Below are 14,198 nucleotides of genomic sequence, written 5' to 3'. Positions count from 1 at the left end.
TAAAAGGCTCTACCCATAATGTTTTCAGCTGTTAAAACCTAATCTTTATTTGAACAGATCCTCAAATAGCTTGATCAATAGTTGTTTAGCCGTTCCAAGACTGAAGCTTAGATATTAGATTTCTGTGTTCTGATCTTGAATTTTGTTGTTTTTTCTCAATCCATTTTTTATTTAGATTTTTTTAAATTTGTATATATTTATGGGTACAAGTACAGTTTTGCTATATTGATATATTCCATTGTAATGAAGTCAGGGCCTTCAGCACATCCATCACTGGAGCAACACAAATTGTACCTGCAAGAAATTCTCCTTATCCATATCCCTCTACCCTTTCAACCTTCCAAGTCTCCATTGTCCATCATTCCACACTCTGCTTCTATCTGAATGTTGAATTTTTAAGTCAATTTTATAACTTTCATATGGCTTTATGAAAATGTAATACATTCTTATCGACTAGTTCTATAGAACTATTAACACTTCCTAAGAAGAGGTTGAAATACCTATGCCTATGATTTGCTATAGGAGTAAAGCAAATAAAAAGTTCATTGGACTTGATTATTACATATTCTGTGTATGTAATAAAAATCACATGTGCCCCATAAATATTTACAAGTATTATGTATCAAAAATTTAAAAATAAGGTTTATTTGTATTTAAATCCTTGAACGATTTCTAGACTTTTTCCCTAATAATCAGTATCCTTCCTTCTAGTGGTGTATGTGAGAATAAGAAGGCAAGCTGGGTAGAGACGAAATGTTTTTAGACTTAGTCTCTGAATTTTATGTCAGAGGCAGGCCAAGGATTTAAGGTTCTGAAAAAGGTGAATGTGCAGCCATATGTGAGAAGATAAAGAACTTGGACCTGTGTTGAATTGGTCTGCTGTGTCATAACGTGTAGAGATTGTGTATGAAGCACTGATTTGAGAACCTCTGCCTCATTTAGTTTAAAATATACTATAAAACCAATATATAATCACCCACACTGTCATACGAATGATAAAACACAACTATAGCCCAGAAAGGAGGAGGGGGGAGGCCGGGTAATCGCTGGGTCCTCACCTATGATGCATATTGCAAGGGTACATGTCAAATCTACTAAGAGTAGAGTATAAATGTCTTTTTTTTTTTTTCTGTGCTATTTCATACCTGTCTATTTTTTTTTTTTTATTGTTGGGGATTCATTGAGGGTACAATAAGCCAGGTTACACTGATTGCAATTGTTAGGTAAAGTCCCTCTTGCAATCATGTCTTGCCCCCATAAAGTGTGACACACACCAAGGCCCCAGAGTATAAATGTCTTAACACAAAAATTAAGTGAGGTGAAGGCTATGTTAACCAGTTTGATGTAAGCACTCCAAATTGTATATAAAATCATCACATTGTACCCCATAAATGCATTAATGTACACAATTACGATTTAATTTTTTAAAAAAGGAAAATAAATAAAATATACTATCAAGATAAATATAACCCTCTTGGCTCTCTTGGACTTCTGTAGTGAGAAATAGTTTGCTCTTCCCTGACCTTATAAATTAAGAGAAAGTCCATTTTAGTTTCTTTTATCCTTTTTGGTTTATTTTAGAGTTTTTGTGCAATAAAGACAATACTTCGACAACGGTGACGCCTACCATTCACACCACTATGCCGTCTCCTACTGCAAAACCTACTCCAAAGGAAAGACCAGAGACTGGAAACTATTCAGTTAATAGTACGAATGGTATTTGTCTGCTGGCTACCATGGGGCTGCAGCTGAACATCACTCAGGATAAGGTATAGGTGCCTCTTTTTATCCCTCCATCGTTTTTTGTATTTCCTTGCAAATACTGCGTATCCTACTTTCAGCCCAAGGATAGCATTACTAGAATGTTTCAGTGTTAAATGGAGATTTGATGTTGACCTGTTGAGCTTTGAAGAGTCAAGGTGTTGTTTTAGCCAGCTATAAACCTAGCGGTTTATAGTACTGTTTGAGGTTTAGATTCTATTTGCCATCAATAGATCAGAATACAAACAGTTGATCTTTATTTCAGTTGGTCTAAAATATAACTTCTTCATATTTTGATCTGAAATGCACTATAGGTTGGTGTCTGGGAACCATGCAGCTATCTGTTTCTCCATCTCTTTGATGACTCAGATTGTGTTCAAGTACATGATGGTACTTCCAATTGCAGTGTTCCACCGAGACTGCAGAGGGAGTGCCAGTAAACAAATACCATTTCCAAAATCCTGTGACTTAAACAGGCTAGACAGATGGCTCTTGAGCTCCATGAAAATGTGTTTTTTCATTTGGCTCATTACTGAGGAAGCTTCCCTCTTTTTTTTTTTGAAGTTGTCTGAGAATTTAAGTATCCAGACAAAGGATTTTTTTTTCTACACTGAAGTTGGTCTTACTAAAGTAAGGCTTTGCTGTAAACTTTTATAAGTAACCTATGCCTTTTCTTCCTCTTCTCTTGAAGGTTGCTTCAATTATTAACATTAAGCCCAATACTACTGACATCACAGGCAGCTGCCATCCTCAAACTGCTCTACTTAGGCTAAATAGCAGCACCATTAAGTATCTGGAATTTGTCTTTGCTGTGGTGAGTAACTTATTTTTCTAAAGTTCATTTCTAGGTTCATTCTCTCAGAAATACACCTGAAAGTCTAAGTAGTTAGGTGTGTGGGAGTAGGGGAGGAGGGCATTTACCTTTGTTTTCCATTTCAGTGCTACTCAATTATAAAGTGTAGTCCATTGACCCCTGTTCATCTCTCAGAGTCTGTGCAGTGGTCTATGGATTGGGCTCTTGCATTAATGTTCGGTAAGAGTGATCATCATGCCATTATATAGACTCTGGAGTAGGAGTCTAGGTGTATACTAAATGGGATGAGTGCCAGACCAGAGGTTAGTACAGAGTGCTGTGGGAGTAGGAGCAAGAATTAACTCACATCAGAAAAAACTATCTGTCTAATCTATCCATATATAAGTAATTTCCATGGTAATCGTTTTTCTCTGTTGTTGATTAAATAATGTTTATGATAATATTTTAAACCTTTTGGAGACTATACTATTTGTAATAATGTCAGGAATAAAAATATCTAGCATTTATTGAATACTTACTAGATGGTTCTGTGTGAGTACATGCATTAATTCATTAAGTCAGGATAGTTTATAATGGCAGCATTCAGATTTTTGTGATTGTTTATGCTTGTATCAAGAGCTTAAAGCTAGACAGAAAATTGCAGATTAAGCACACCCATTCTGCCTCTTTCTAGCATAAATTAATTATTGAGAACATTTATTTCTACCTTGTGAAAAGTAATTATTAATTTTATTTTTTGAGACAGAGTCCTAGTATGTCGCCCTCGGTAGGTGCTATGGCGTCACAGCTCACAGCAACCTCAAGCTCTTGGGCTCAAGCGATTCTCTTGCCTCAGCCTCCCAAGTAGCTGGGACCACAGGCACCCAGCTATTTTTTCTTTCTTTTTTTTTTTTTTTTTTTTCTGAGAGAGAGCCTCAAGCTGTCGCCCTGGGTAGAGTGCCATGGCGTCACATCTCACACCTCACAGCAACGTCCAACTCCTGGGCTTACGCGATTCTCTTGCCTCAGCCTCCCAAGCAGCTGGGACTACAGGTGCTTGCCACAACACCTGGCTATTTTTTGATTGTAGTTGTCGTTGTTTGGCAGGACTGGGCTGGATTCGAACTTGCCAGCTCTGGTATATGTGGCTGGTGCCTTAGCTTCTTGAGCTACAGGCACCAAGCCTCAGCTGTTTTTTCGTTGCAGTCATCATTGTTTTAGCAGGCCCAGCTGGACTTGAACCCACCACCCTCTGTGCATGTGGCTGGTGCCATAACCACTGTGCTATGGGTGCTGAACATATTCCCATAAATTTTTTATGATGGGGGTATGTGTGTCCATGTTGTGGCAAATGGGAATGGTGGACTAGGGGATAACAATAGGCGAGAGAGGCTGGGCGCCGGCCACATACCCCAGAGCTGGAAGGTTCGAATCCAGCCTGGACTTGCCAAACAACAATGACAACTGTAACCAAAAAATAGCTGGGCATTGTGGTGGGTGCCTGTAGTCCCAGCTACTTGGGAGGCTGAGGCAAGAGAATCACTTAAGCTCAAGAGTTTGAAGTTACTGTGAGCTATGACGCTACGGCACTCTACTGAGGGCAATATAATGAGACTCTGTCTCAAAAAAAAAAATAGGTGAGAGAAAGTGTTGAACCACTAACGGTTCTGAAACTAAGTGCTATCATATGTCTATAATTGGCTAAAAACCAGTTTTACTTTTTTTTTTTTTTTTTTAAGAGACAGAGTTTCACTTTATTGCCCTCGGTAGAGTGCCGTGGCATCACACAGCTCACAGCAACCTCCAACTCCTGGGCTTAGGCGATTCTCCTGCCTCAGCCTCCCGAGTAGCTGGGACTACAGGCGCCCGCTACAACGCCCGGCTATTTTTTTTTTTTTTTGTTGCAGTTTGGCCGGGGCTGGGTTTGAACCCGCCACCCTCGGTATATGGGGCCGGCGCCCTGCTCACTGAGCCACAGGCGCTGCCCAAAACCAGTTTTACTTTTAAATCAGAATATTGGGTTTACAGATGAGGAAATAGTCTCAACATCTGGTATGTAAAAACTAGGTATGCTGTTATTTTATATCTGAACTTGGTATCTTGAATTTAAAGCCTTTTTTCCCCTACAGAATATATGCAGAATAATAATAAATGTTAGGCATTTATGTTTTAGAAGGATTACAAAGATCTTAACTATTCAAATAATTCCTCTGTAATAGTACATATGTAACCAGAGAATTAGTATGGAAAGTGTCTAATTAAACTTGTCCTTTTCAATATAGGGAAGAGCAGGCCTCCCCAGGCACATTCTCTTTTAAAGTTATCTCATTGGGGTTATGGTCAATAAGAATGAAGAAAGTAATATTTTAGGTTCATTCCCCTTTGAGTGATTGAGTTTGATCTTTCTAGCCATGGTAGGCCTCTAAAAGGAACATGGTTCTTCTGACTCTCATAGGGAAATGTTTTATATTTAATAATTACAATATTTAATTTGCCTGGCAGACTATTTTAAAATGTAATCCAAAATAATGACTTTTAACCATGCTACAAGTGCTTTGAAAACTCAAGAGACACCTGCAGTTTCACCAGAGCTCAGTGGGGCCCATGTCATCTTCAATACTTTCACTAGACATGCTCCCTAGGAAAATTTATAAAAGTTGAGTATGTTGTGTGCAGGCTGCTATGGTGGGATACAAAGAAGAAAGCTTGTATTCTTAAGGTGCTTATAGTTTAGTGGTTAAGAGAAATACACAAATAATTACTATTTTTGTGGAAGGCCTGAAAGCCATGCCATGGCTTTTGAACTTGATTCTGTGAGCAGTAGAGTACTATGAAAGGTGCATACGAAATGGGCTGAGTGCCAGCCAGAGGTTAGTACAGAGTGCTGTGGGAGAATAGAGGAAGGGGAGATTAATTCTGGCTGGAGGAGAGTCAGGAAGAGATGGCATTTGATCTGGGCCTTCAAGGATGGGTCAGATGTGTACATAGAGAAGGGGAGTAAGTGAAAAAGTCTAGGTTATCCCTCGATAAAGGAGCACGATCAAGACCAGCTGGGAGAATGAGGTATGTGGCATGTTTAGTGGAAGTATGAAAAAGTAGTTGGGATAAATTGTGGAGTCTTGAATGCCAAGCCCAGACATAGCCTCAGCAGTGGAGGGATGTGATGAGATCCTTAGGTACTCCTTTGTGCTTCTTTGTGGCATGTCTCAACTCTTTCCCCTAGCTTTCCATCCCCACTGCCTTTGCTTTAGGTCCAGCCCTCATTACCTCTTGCCTAGACTGTTCCTACACAACAGCCTCCTACCTGCTTGCTCCGTTTCCTTACCTCCCTCAGTGTTCTGCATCAGCTTAATCATCCTAAAGCACCTGTCTTCCTTAGAAACCTTCAGTGGTTCTGTTTTGTCAGCAGGATAATGTCTCAACTCCCTGTCCTGGTAATTCAAGTCCCTCTTGCCCCATGCAGTGTAAATCTGCACATCCGGCCTTTGTTTCCTTCATTCTTCCTTCATGAGCCTTATGCTTCCCTCGCCTTGTCCACTATGCACATCTTGTGAGGCAGGAGAGCATCACAGTAATCAGTGCACAGGCTTAAATCTGACTTCTTGGGCTTAAATCTCAGCTTGCTGACAACTTACCAGATAGCCTTGAGGGAAGTTACTTAATGCCTCTGTGCTTTATTGCTCCACCCTCAAATGCAAGTAATAGAATCTGTTGCATGGGGTGTTGTAATCATTCAGTGAAGCTTCATATGTAGTTTTAAGAACAGTGTTTGGCACTTAGTAAGCCCTCAGATGCTAGCGTAAGGTGATTATGCTCGTTTTTTAACTACCTTGACTCATGCTGTTGTCCTCTCTGATACCCCTTTTCTACTTGTGTCCTACTGGAATCTTGCCCAGTTCAAATGGCCCACTCCTAAGCTGACATTTCTTTCATTCTTCCCCTAATTGGAAGTAGTTTCTCTCCTGTTTTCGCAATTTCTCACTTTCTTTTTTGTAATGTGTTTATTTATTTGCATATTTATCTTGTCTTCCCTGGCAGATTGCAAACAGGGTGAGGGCAGGATCCAAGTCTGGTACATTTTGCTAGTTCTCTGGTGCACTAGTACTCAGATAATTAGAATGACTGACTGATCAGATGTGTGTTTCAGAAAGATAATAGGAGGGAAAAGGAAAGATTAGAGCTGGAGGGGCTGAAAGGCAGGGAACCCGATTAAGTGGCTATTGTGATCCAGGATAGAGGAGGTGAGGGCTCAGCAAGTGACAGGAAGAATAAAATTGAGGGCATGAATCATCAAGTGTCCCAGAACTGCATGACTACACCTGCAGCCCAAAAGTTGGAAACGAAATACAGAGTAAAAGGGTTTCTGTCACATTTTTAAGTTCTCTTTTACTTTGTTGCAGTTACTATGTGGTTTCTTCTGTGTAATAGTACTAGATCACTTTTCTTCTATAGATATTATCTGTATCTGTACACAATTGTGATATGTTGATTAACTGGAAGCTCTTTTTCTAACAGAAAAATGAAAACCGATTCTATCTGAAGGAAGTGAATTTCAGCATGTATTTGGTTAATGGCTCTGGTAAGGAAAGCATTGGCTTGGGGAAAGAGCGTGGGTTGCACTGAAGGAATAGAAGCTAAATAGGCCCTTATTTGTTACTAAATAGGGCCTTATTTAATAGAACAAAAGATGCTGTGTAAAAAGTGTACCTTGACCACAGTTAAAATCAGTAACTTACACTATAGTGCTCTGTCTTTTGCAGTATCATCTTTTCAAAGTAAAGTGGATAATAGTTAAGGATGTGATTGGTTTTTAGAGTATAGAATTATCTATAGAAAGATAAGGGAACCTAGTAATGGTAAGAATTGCTTCTTGCAGGTAGATCCTGTCTCCCAAGCTCCCATACTTTATTGTAGAATCCTGAGATCTGTCCCATTTTTGATGTTAATAACAAGTTACTAACTTGTTTCTTGGTGTTTTGTTTTGTTTTTTTGAGACAGAGTCTCAAGCTTTCTCCCTGGTGGAGTGCTATGGCATCATAGCTCACAGCAACCTCCAACTCTTGGGCTCCAGTGATCCTCTTGCCTCAGTTTTTCTGTTTTTAGTAGAGACGGGGTCTCGCTTTTGCTCAGGCTGGTCTCGAACTCGTAAGCTCAAGCAATCCACCCACCTCTGCCTCCCAGTGTGCTAGGATTACAAGCGTGAGCCACTGCGCCCAGCCTGTCTCTTGTTTTGTTTTGTTTTGAGACAGAATCTCACTTTCTTACCCTGAGTAGAGTGCTGTGGCATCATAGCTCACAGCAACCTCACAGTCTTGGGCTCAAGCAATTCTCTTGCCTCAGCCTCCCAAGTAGCAGAGACTACAGTAGCCCGCCACAACACCCAGCTATTTACTAACTTGTTTCTTTTCTTTAAAGTTTTCAGCATTGCAAATGACAATCTCAGCTACTGGGATGCCCCCCTGGGAAGTTCTTATATGTGCAACAAAGAACAGACTGTTTCCGTGTCTGGCGCATTTCAGATAAATACCTTTAATCTAAGGGTTCAGCCTTTTAATGTGATGGAAGGAAAGTATTCTACAGGTAAGAATCAAACAAACTTTATTGAAAATTTATGTTCCTTTGAGTCATGGAAATTTAAATGTTGAAATAGAGAAATAGGAATTTACCTCTCAACTCTGTTGTAGAGTTCTTAAAGCCTTGAGCCAGTTGTGTAGCTCTGTATTTGGCTCATCCAGATCGTTTTTTTTTTTTTTTTTTTTTTTGAGACAGAGTCTTGCTCTGTTGTCCCAGCTAGAGTGCAGTGACTCATCATAGCTCACTGCAACATCAAACTCCTGGGCTTAAGTGATCCCCCTACCTCCGCTTTCTAAGTAGCTGGGACTACAGGTATGAGCCACCATGCCTGACTAATTTTTTCTATTTTTAATAGAGATGGGGTTTTGCTCTTGCTGAGGCTGGTTTCAAACTGCTGAGCTCAAGGGATCTTCCCACCTCATCCTCCCAGAGTGCTAGGATTACAGATTTGAGCCACCATGCCCAACCTCAAACTAGATGTTTCTGTGATCTGAAAACCATTTGCAACAAACTTCTTAAAAGCCAAAAACTGATACAAGCTGTAAGATACAGGTGTTCTCTTTAGGTTTTAATTTGTGGGGAAGAGGATGGCATGTGGGAACAGTAGGTTTGAGCATCTTGCATGTGCCTTCTCAGGGCCATCTTCTTGCTGAAAACATTTTCATACCTCAATGAAAGCAGTTTGGCCTGATTTTGTTAAGATGAAGGGTAAAGCGCAAAGCCTCGGATATCATGGACTATATTTTTGCCAGCCAAAATGATCTGGAGAGTTTTCAAAGCATGTGCCAGTATGAATGAAGCTTTGTGAAGCTCTAGTTAGGGCTAATTGTGGTATTTATTAGATTTTTAATGAAATTCTGATGAAGGGGCCATTATGATGTGTTCATATGCATACAAAAGATATATTTGGCATTACAGGATTGAAATTTGCATAAAGGGAAAAAAGAACATAAAATTCTTTAACTGACTTGTCCTTTTAAGCCCATAACTTAAAATTGGGGGTTTGTAGATCACATCTCTGCTGAACAGAGCTATTCCAGTAATTCACGTCCTTTCTAACAATTAATTCTACGGTTTAGAAGAAAATGTGGAAGCTGTGTTTAAAAGTGAATATGCTGTGATGTGAACCATTCAACCTGCTTTTTAGGTGATGTTAAATGCATAGTGTGAGTTGGTTAGGCCATAGTAAATGGGACTCTTCACCCTACCATCCTTGTGACTAAAGTTAATCACACTTTAAAAATATTTTCCCTTTTGTCTGTTTTGGTTATGTACTTCAATTATTTTGATCCTTTCATAGGTTTATTTTTAGACTCTTTATCTGGCTCCCCTACTTTGTTACCCTAATTTTAGGTCCAGATTTGGGTTTAGAGTTTAGAATCATTTGCAGTGTTAATATTATTTCAAGTCTGTTTATCTAGTCAGCTATAATAGAGATGAGCTGTACTCTTTCTTTAATTTAAAATTTTGATTTTTACATACATAGAATTAAAAATGTCACCCAAAAGGATATACAGCATTTAATACTGATATTGAATGTGTAATCTATTTGTGGAACTAGGTTCTTGGCTGTGGGTACCCATAAATACAACACACAGATAATGCTTGATTGTATAAGAAGAGAGACTAGAATTGCAGTAAAGTAGGAGAGTGTTGATTAGATTTTACCGGATCAGACAACTTTCTAAATAGGAAATAGCCCCCATAGGCTGCCATCCCTGACCAGAGTGATAAGAAATGAAGTAAACATGGGTGTGCTCTCACCTAATGAGCACAATGTGAGAGTCTGTGGCACATCTCCTAGATGAGGGGCACAACTAGAATAGGGACCTTACCTAACAAACTCAAATATTGTAATCTAATCATTTGTACCCTCACAATAATCTGAAATGAAAAAAAATTTAAAAAGGAAATGTAGTAAACACACTCAAATTAGTCAGCGGGCCCAGTCTCTTGACTTTTTCAGCTTTTAACATCATATATTCTGAGTTAGGGATCTGTTGACTTTCTGTAAATGGCAATAAGTGTTTTGGGCTTTGGGGCCAAATGGTCTCTGTCACAACTATTCAACTCTGCCACTGTAAACAGCCACAGGTAAAACACAATGAGTGTAGCTGTGTTCCAGTAACACTATTTGTAGATACTGAATTTTGAATTTTACATGCCTCTCACATGTCACAAAATACTTTTTTTTCAAAACCCTTTAAAAATGTTAAGCCATTTTTAGTTCTTGAGCCACATTTGGCCAATGGGCTATAGTTCGCTGACCCCTTACTCTGAAGGAACTCCCGAGCCAGCCCGGCTGTTCTAATCCCATTATACTTTCCAGATTTGTTCCCAGTTTCCCAAAAGACATTCACTCTACCACTAAGGGGCTAATCTATCTTTGTAGGAATGAGCTAGATTAGGTCTATTCATGTCGGATAAAGCAATACTTCTGTTTTGGAACTGACTTAAAATATAAACATATACACATGTGTGTGTATGTGTATCATATAGTGTGTGTTTATTTGTAGCTATAAATGAATATGTATTCACATATGAATATCTACATATACATACACAAATAAATGGAAAGAAATATGTTTTAGGATTTTAGTTCTAGAACCATCCATAATTTTCTATAGTTTTATCATAAAAATATACCTGTCTTAGTTACTTGAAGTTAAACTTATAAGAGCATTTCTGACTTTTGAATCAACATCTTTTAGTTTTGGACATTCTTTTTTGATTATACTCATTATTTGTTACACACTTTTTCTCACCTACAGCCCAGGAGTGTTCGCTGGATGATGACACCATTCTAATACCAATTATAGTTGGTGCTGGTCTTTCAGGCTTGATTATCGTTATAGTGATTGCTTACCTAATTGGCAGAAGAAAAAGTTATGCTGGATATCAGACTCTGTAACACTAATCCATATGTGATCTCTGTTACAAAATAATAAAGCAAGTATAAATTTCAATATGCAATAGTGTTCAATTTAAGGTATACTTAATTGCAGTCCTGCTCTTAGTGTGGGTGGTATGGAGGGGATTATGAATTTAAACAAAAAACCCTACAAAACTATAAAATACAGGTATAGTCATGTGATTTTGGTTTCCCCAACCAAGGAATTTAAAACTATTCTTTTTACAGCAAAACACAAGTGCTGAATCACCTGGCTTATGTTATTATTTTACTGTTTCGAAGTAGTATTTTAGTGTTTTCACTTTAGATATTCTCACTAGAAGTGTATAGGTTAGAAAAAAGATTTTTTTTTTATTTTTACATATACATGTGTTCATTAGGCTTCTACTTTTTGCCTTCACAAAAAGGCTTAAAATTTAACAGTAATAGCAATGTTTAAGGTAAGGACCAGAAACAAAAACCTCGCAAAGAACGAACGAAGACAAATACATTCAGAAAAGAAATCAGACGATTTCTGCAATGAACTATTAAGCAATAATAATAATAGTAATGCAAAGAAAGTAATATTCACAATGTCAAATAACAGTATGTCTATTATAGAATGCTTTGACTCTGAGGTTCAGTATGGCATCATCAATTAACTTCTGATTATTTTTTTTCCCAAAGTATCAAAGAATTGACAACTAATATTTATAAATAAAAATAAAAGATAATTTCAGTTTGGGAGGCTGAGGCAAGAGAATCACGTAAGCCCAGGAGCTGGAGGTTGCTGTGAGCCGTGTGACGCCACGGCACTCTACCCAAGGGCGGTAAAGTGAGACTCTGTCTCTACAAAAAAAAAAAAAAAAAGATAATTTCAAAAAACAGGTCATGCCAAATCTTACAGACAATAGAAAAAAAAAGAAATACTTCAAAATCGTTCTACTTCATCTGGATACACCTGATATTAAAATTGGATAAAATATATTATTATAAAGGGGAAATTACAAACATCATTCACTTGATGATGTGGATGCAATATCCTGTATTCTAAACAACGTATTAACAAGGTGAAGTAAAATTTAATGTTTAAGGGCGGCGCCTGTGGCTCAAAAGGGGCACCAGCCCCATATGCCGGAGGTGGCGGGTTCAAACCCAGCCCCGGCCAAAAACTACAAAATAAAATAAAATAAAATAAAAAATTAATGTTTAAGTAATGTACTTTAGTCAAAATGGAATCCAATTTATGTGAGAATTAATAACTATTTTCTTTTCCTTGGTTGATGGTAAGGAAAAGAAAAAAGATTTTTTTAAGAGATATTTTTTCCCCTGCATGTAATTGAGTTGGGACAACACATCCTACAATAGATCAGTACTGCTCCTTTTGCATAATTTGGGGGGAATTTTTGTTTGCAGGTTAATTTAGTTGCTTAAGCATTGCTGCATATTTGACCTGTGAGAGATATGCTAGTCAATGTGAACAGGGCCTTATGTTATTATGTTCTAAGCAATGAATGCTTTTCTGATGCTTTTTGAATACATTTGTATTTAATGTGGCTGTCATGAAAAAAGATACAAAAGCTTTTTAAATTTTAGAATAAGTATTAATCATTAATAGTTTTAAAAAACTGGATATTTCAGTCTTTTAAATTGCAAGATACAAGATCATTCCAACTGGACATTTCAATCCATTTTTTGTGTGCTTTAGAGATAATTGCTAGGCAGTGCCAATTGAGGGCATTAGTCCTTTGTACCCGTAAATTGGTACCCGCAATACTAAAATTAATGCACATTTCTCTTTAGCCTTGCAGTATTCCTTGTTGGCAGTAATGTGTTTTATTCTTTTCCCTTTCTTAAAGAAGAAATGCCAGTATGTCCTAGAACTTAAATTAAGAACTGCACTTACCACACTTATAAAATAACTTACACCTAACCCAGAAATGTTGGTCTTGTCTTAGTCCATTAAAAATTTGTTCTTTGTTTGCAGCTTGCATTGATTGCCACAACATTTACTAATTTGGCTTTCATATTTAAATGGTTCTATGCTAATCAAAACTTACATTATTCTTCATTATGGTAGAATCATCATTAATTCACGTACTTTGTGTTCAGTTTTGTGCTCTGAGAGATGTACCAATCGTCCACTGACCATGTATCACTTAATGTTTCTAGGAGAAAGTAAAACTTTTTTTTTTCTTTTGAGCCAGTCTCAAGCTGGTGCCCTGGGTAAAGTGCCATCGTCTCACAGCTCACAGCTCACAGCAACCTCAAACTCTTGGGCTTAAGCGATTCTCTTGCCTCAGCTTCCCAAGTAGCTGGGACTACAGGCGCCTGCCACAATGCTTGGCTATTTTTTTGTTGTTGTTGTGGTTGTCATTGTTGTTTTAGCTGGCCCAGGCTGGGTTCAAACCTGCCAGCCTGGGTGTATGCGGCGGGTACCCTACCCACTGAGCTATGGGCGCCACTGAGAAAGTAAAACTTGATAGTTAATATATCAAGTATTTCTTCTGGTTCTAGAATTTTTATTTTTTTTTTGCACTTGATCTTAGCTAAAAAAACTGAGAAGCGCTAGAATTTTTTTTGTGTTTTAATGGCTGAGCCAATTTTAAGAAATTATTAATATATAGCCATTTATGGAAGATTCCTGTCGGGGGGTTGGGGGTGATAAATTATGTGCCTCCCATTCACTAGAAATTGAGAAAATATCTGGATTCCAAAATGTTAATATTGACTGCATTACACACATGTGTATGCAAATATATATATATATACACACGCACACATATAGGCAATTGCATGCTGGCATGTGTATGTCTCTTAACTATCTTCCTAGTTATATTAGAGTGATAAATATTGTCTCTCACTTCAGTTTGCTCTCTGTTTAGCCTGAAAATCTTACTGGCTCAGGATCAGGTTCCTGACTAACCCCTCTCTTAAAGCTATAATGAGCTGCATTGCTAGCTTTAAAATACTTCTTAAGTACTAAATATAAAATGATTTTTAATTATTTTTTATTTAAACTGTGTTTTAGGATTAAATTGTTAACTTTATAAGAATGGGCAATGCTTATAAGAACTTGGGCCTTAGCTATTTCTCATGAGTCAAAATAAAGCAGCCTTTTTAAAAAAAAAAATTGGAAGCACAAGTGGGTGGCACTGGCTTAATGCTGTTAATGTTTCT

The 14,198-nt window shown here is 37.9% G+C and overlaps 1 protein-coding gene across 2 annotated transcripts in view; it reads left to right on the top strand.

Annotated features, from left to right (window-relative positions):
* Positions 1-14,198, top strand: part of LAMP2 (lysosomal associated membrane protein 2) — a 50,828-nt gene that overhangs the window by 22,106 nt on the left and 14,524 nt on the right. Inside the window, exons 5-9 of one of the 2 annotated variants that reach the window (XM_053580086.1) lie at positions 1,582-1,769; positions 2,453-2,575; positions 7,070-7,133; positions 7,970-8,134; positions 10,900-11,094. In XM_053580086.1, the coding sequence (XP_053436061.1) occupies positions 1,582-1,769; positions 2,453-2,575; positions 7,070-7,133; positions 7,970-8,134; positions 10,900-11,039 (680 nt within the window). In that variant the 3' untranslated portion in view covers positions 11,040-11,094. Of the gene's footprint in view, positions 1-1,581; positions 1,770-2,452; positions 2,576-7,069; positions 7,134-7,969; positions 8,135-10,899; positions 11,095-14,198 lie in introns of those variants that run through there. The other variant, XM_053580087.1, reaches the window with a different exon arrangement.

Source organism: Nycticebus coucang, chromosome X, assembly GCF_027406575.1.
Source record: "Nycticebus coucang isolate mNycCou1 chromosome X, mNycCou1.pri, whole genome shotgun sequence".
Classification (NCBI taxonomy): domain Eukaryota; kingdom Metazoa; phylum Chordata; class Mammalia; order Primates; family Lorisidae; genus Nycticebus; species Nycticebus coucang.
The sequence above is the reverse complement of the archived record's forward strand: the minus strand, read 5'-3'. Positions and strand labels throughout refer to the sequence as shown.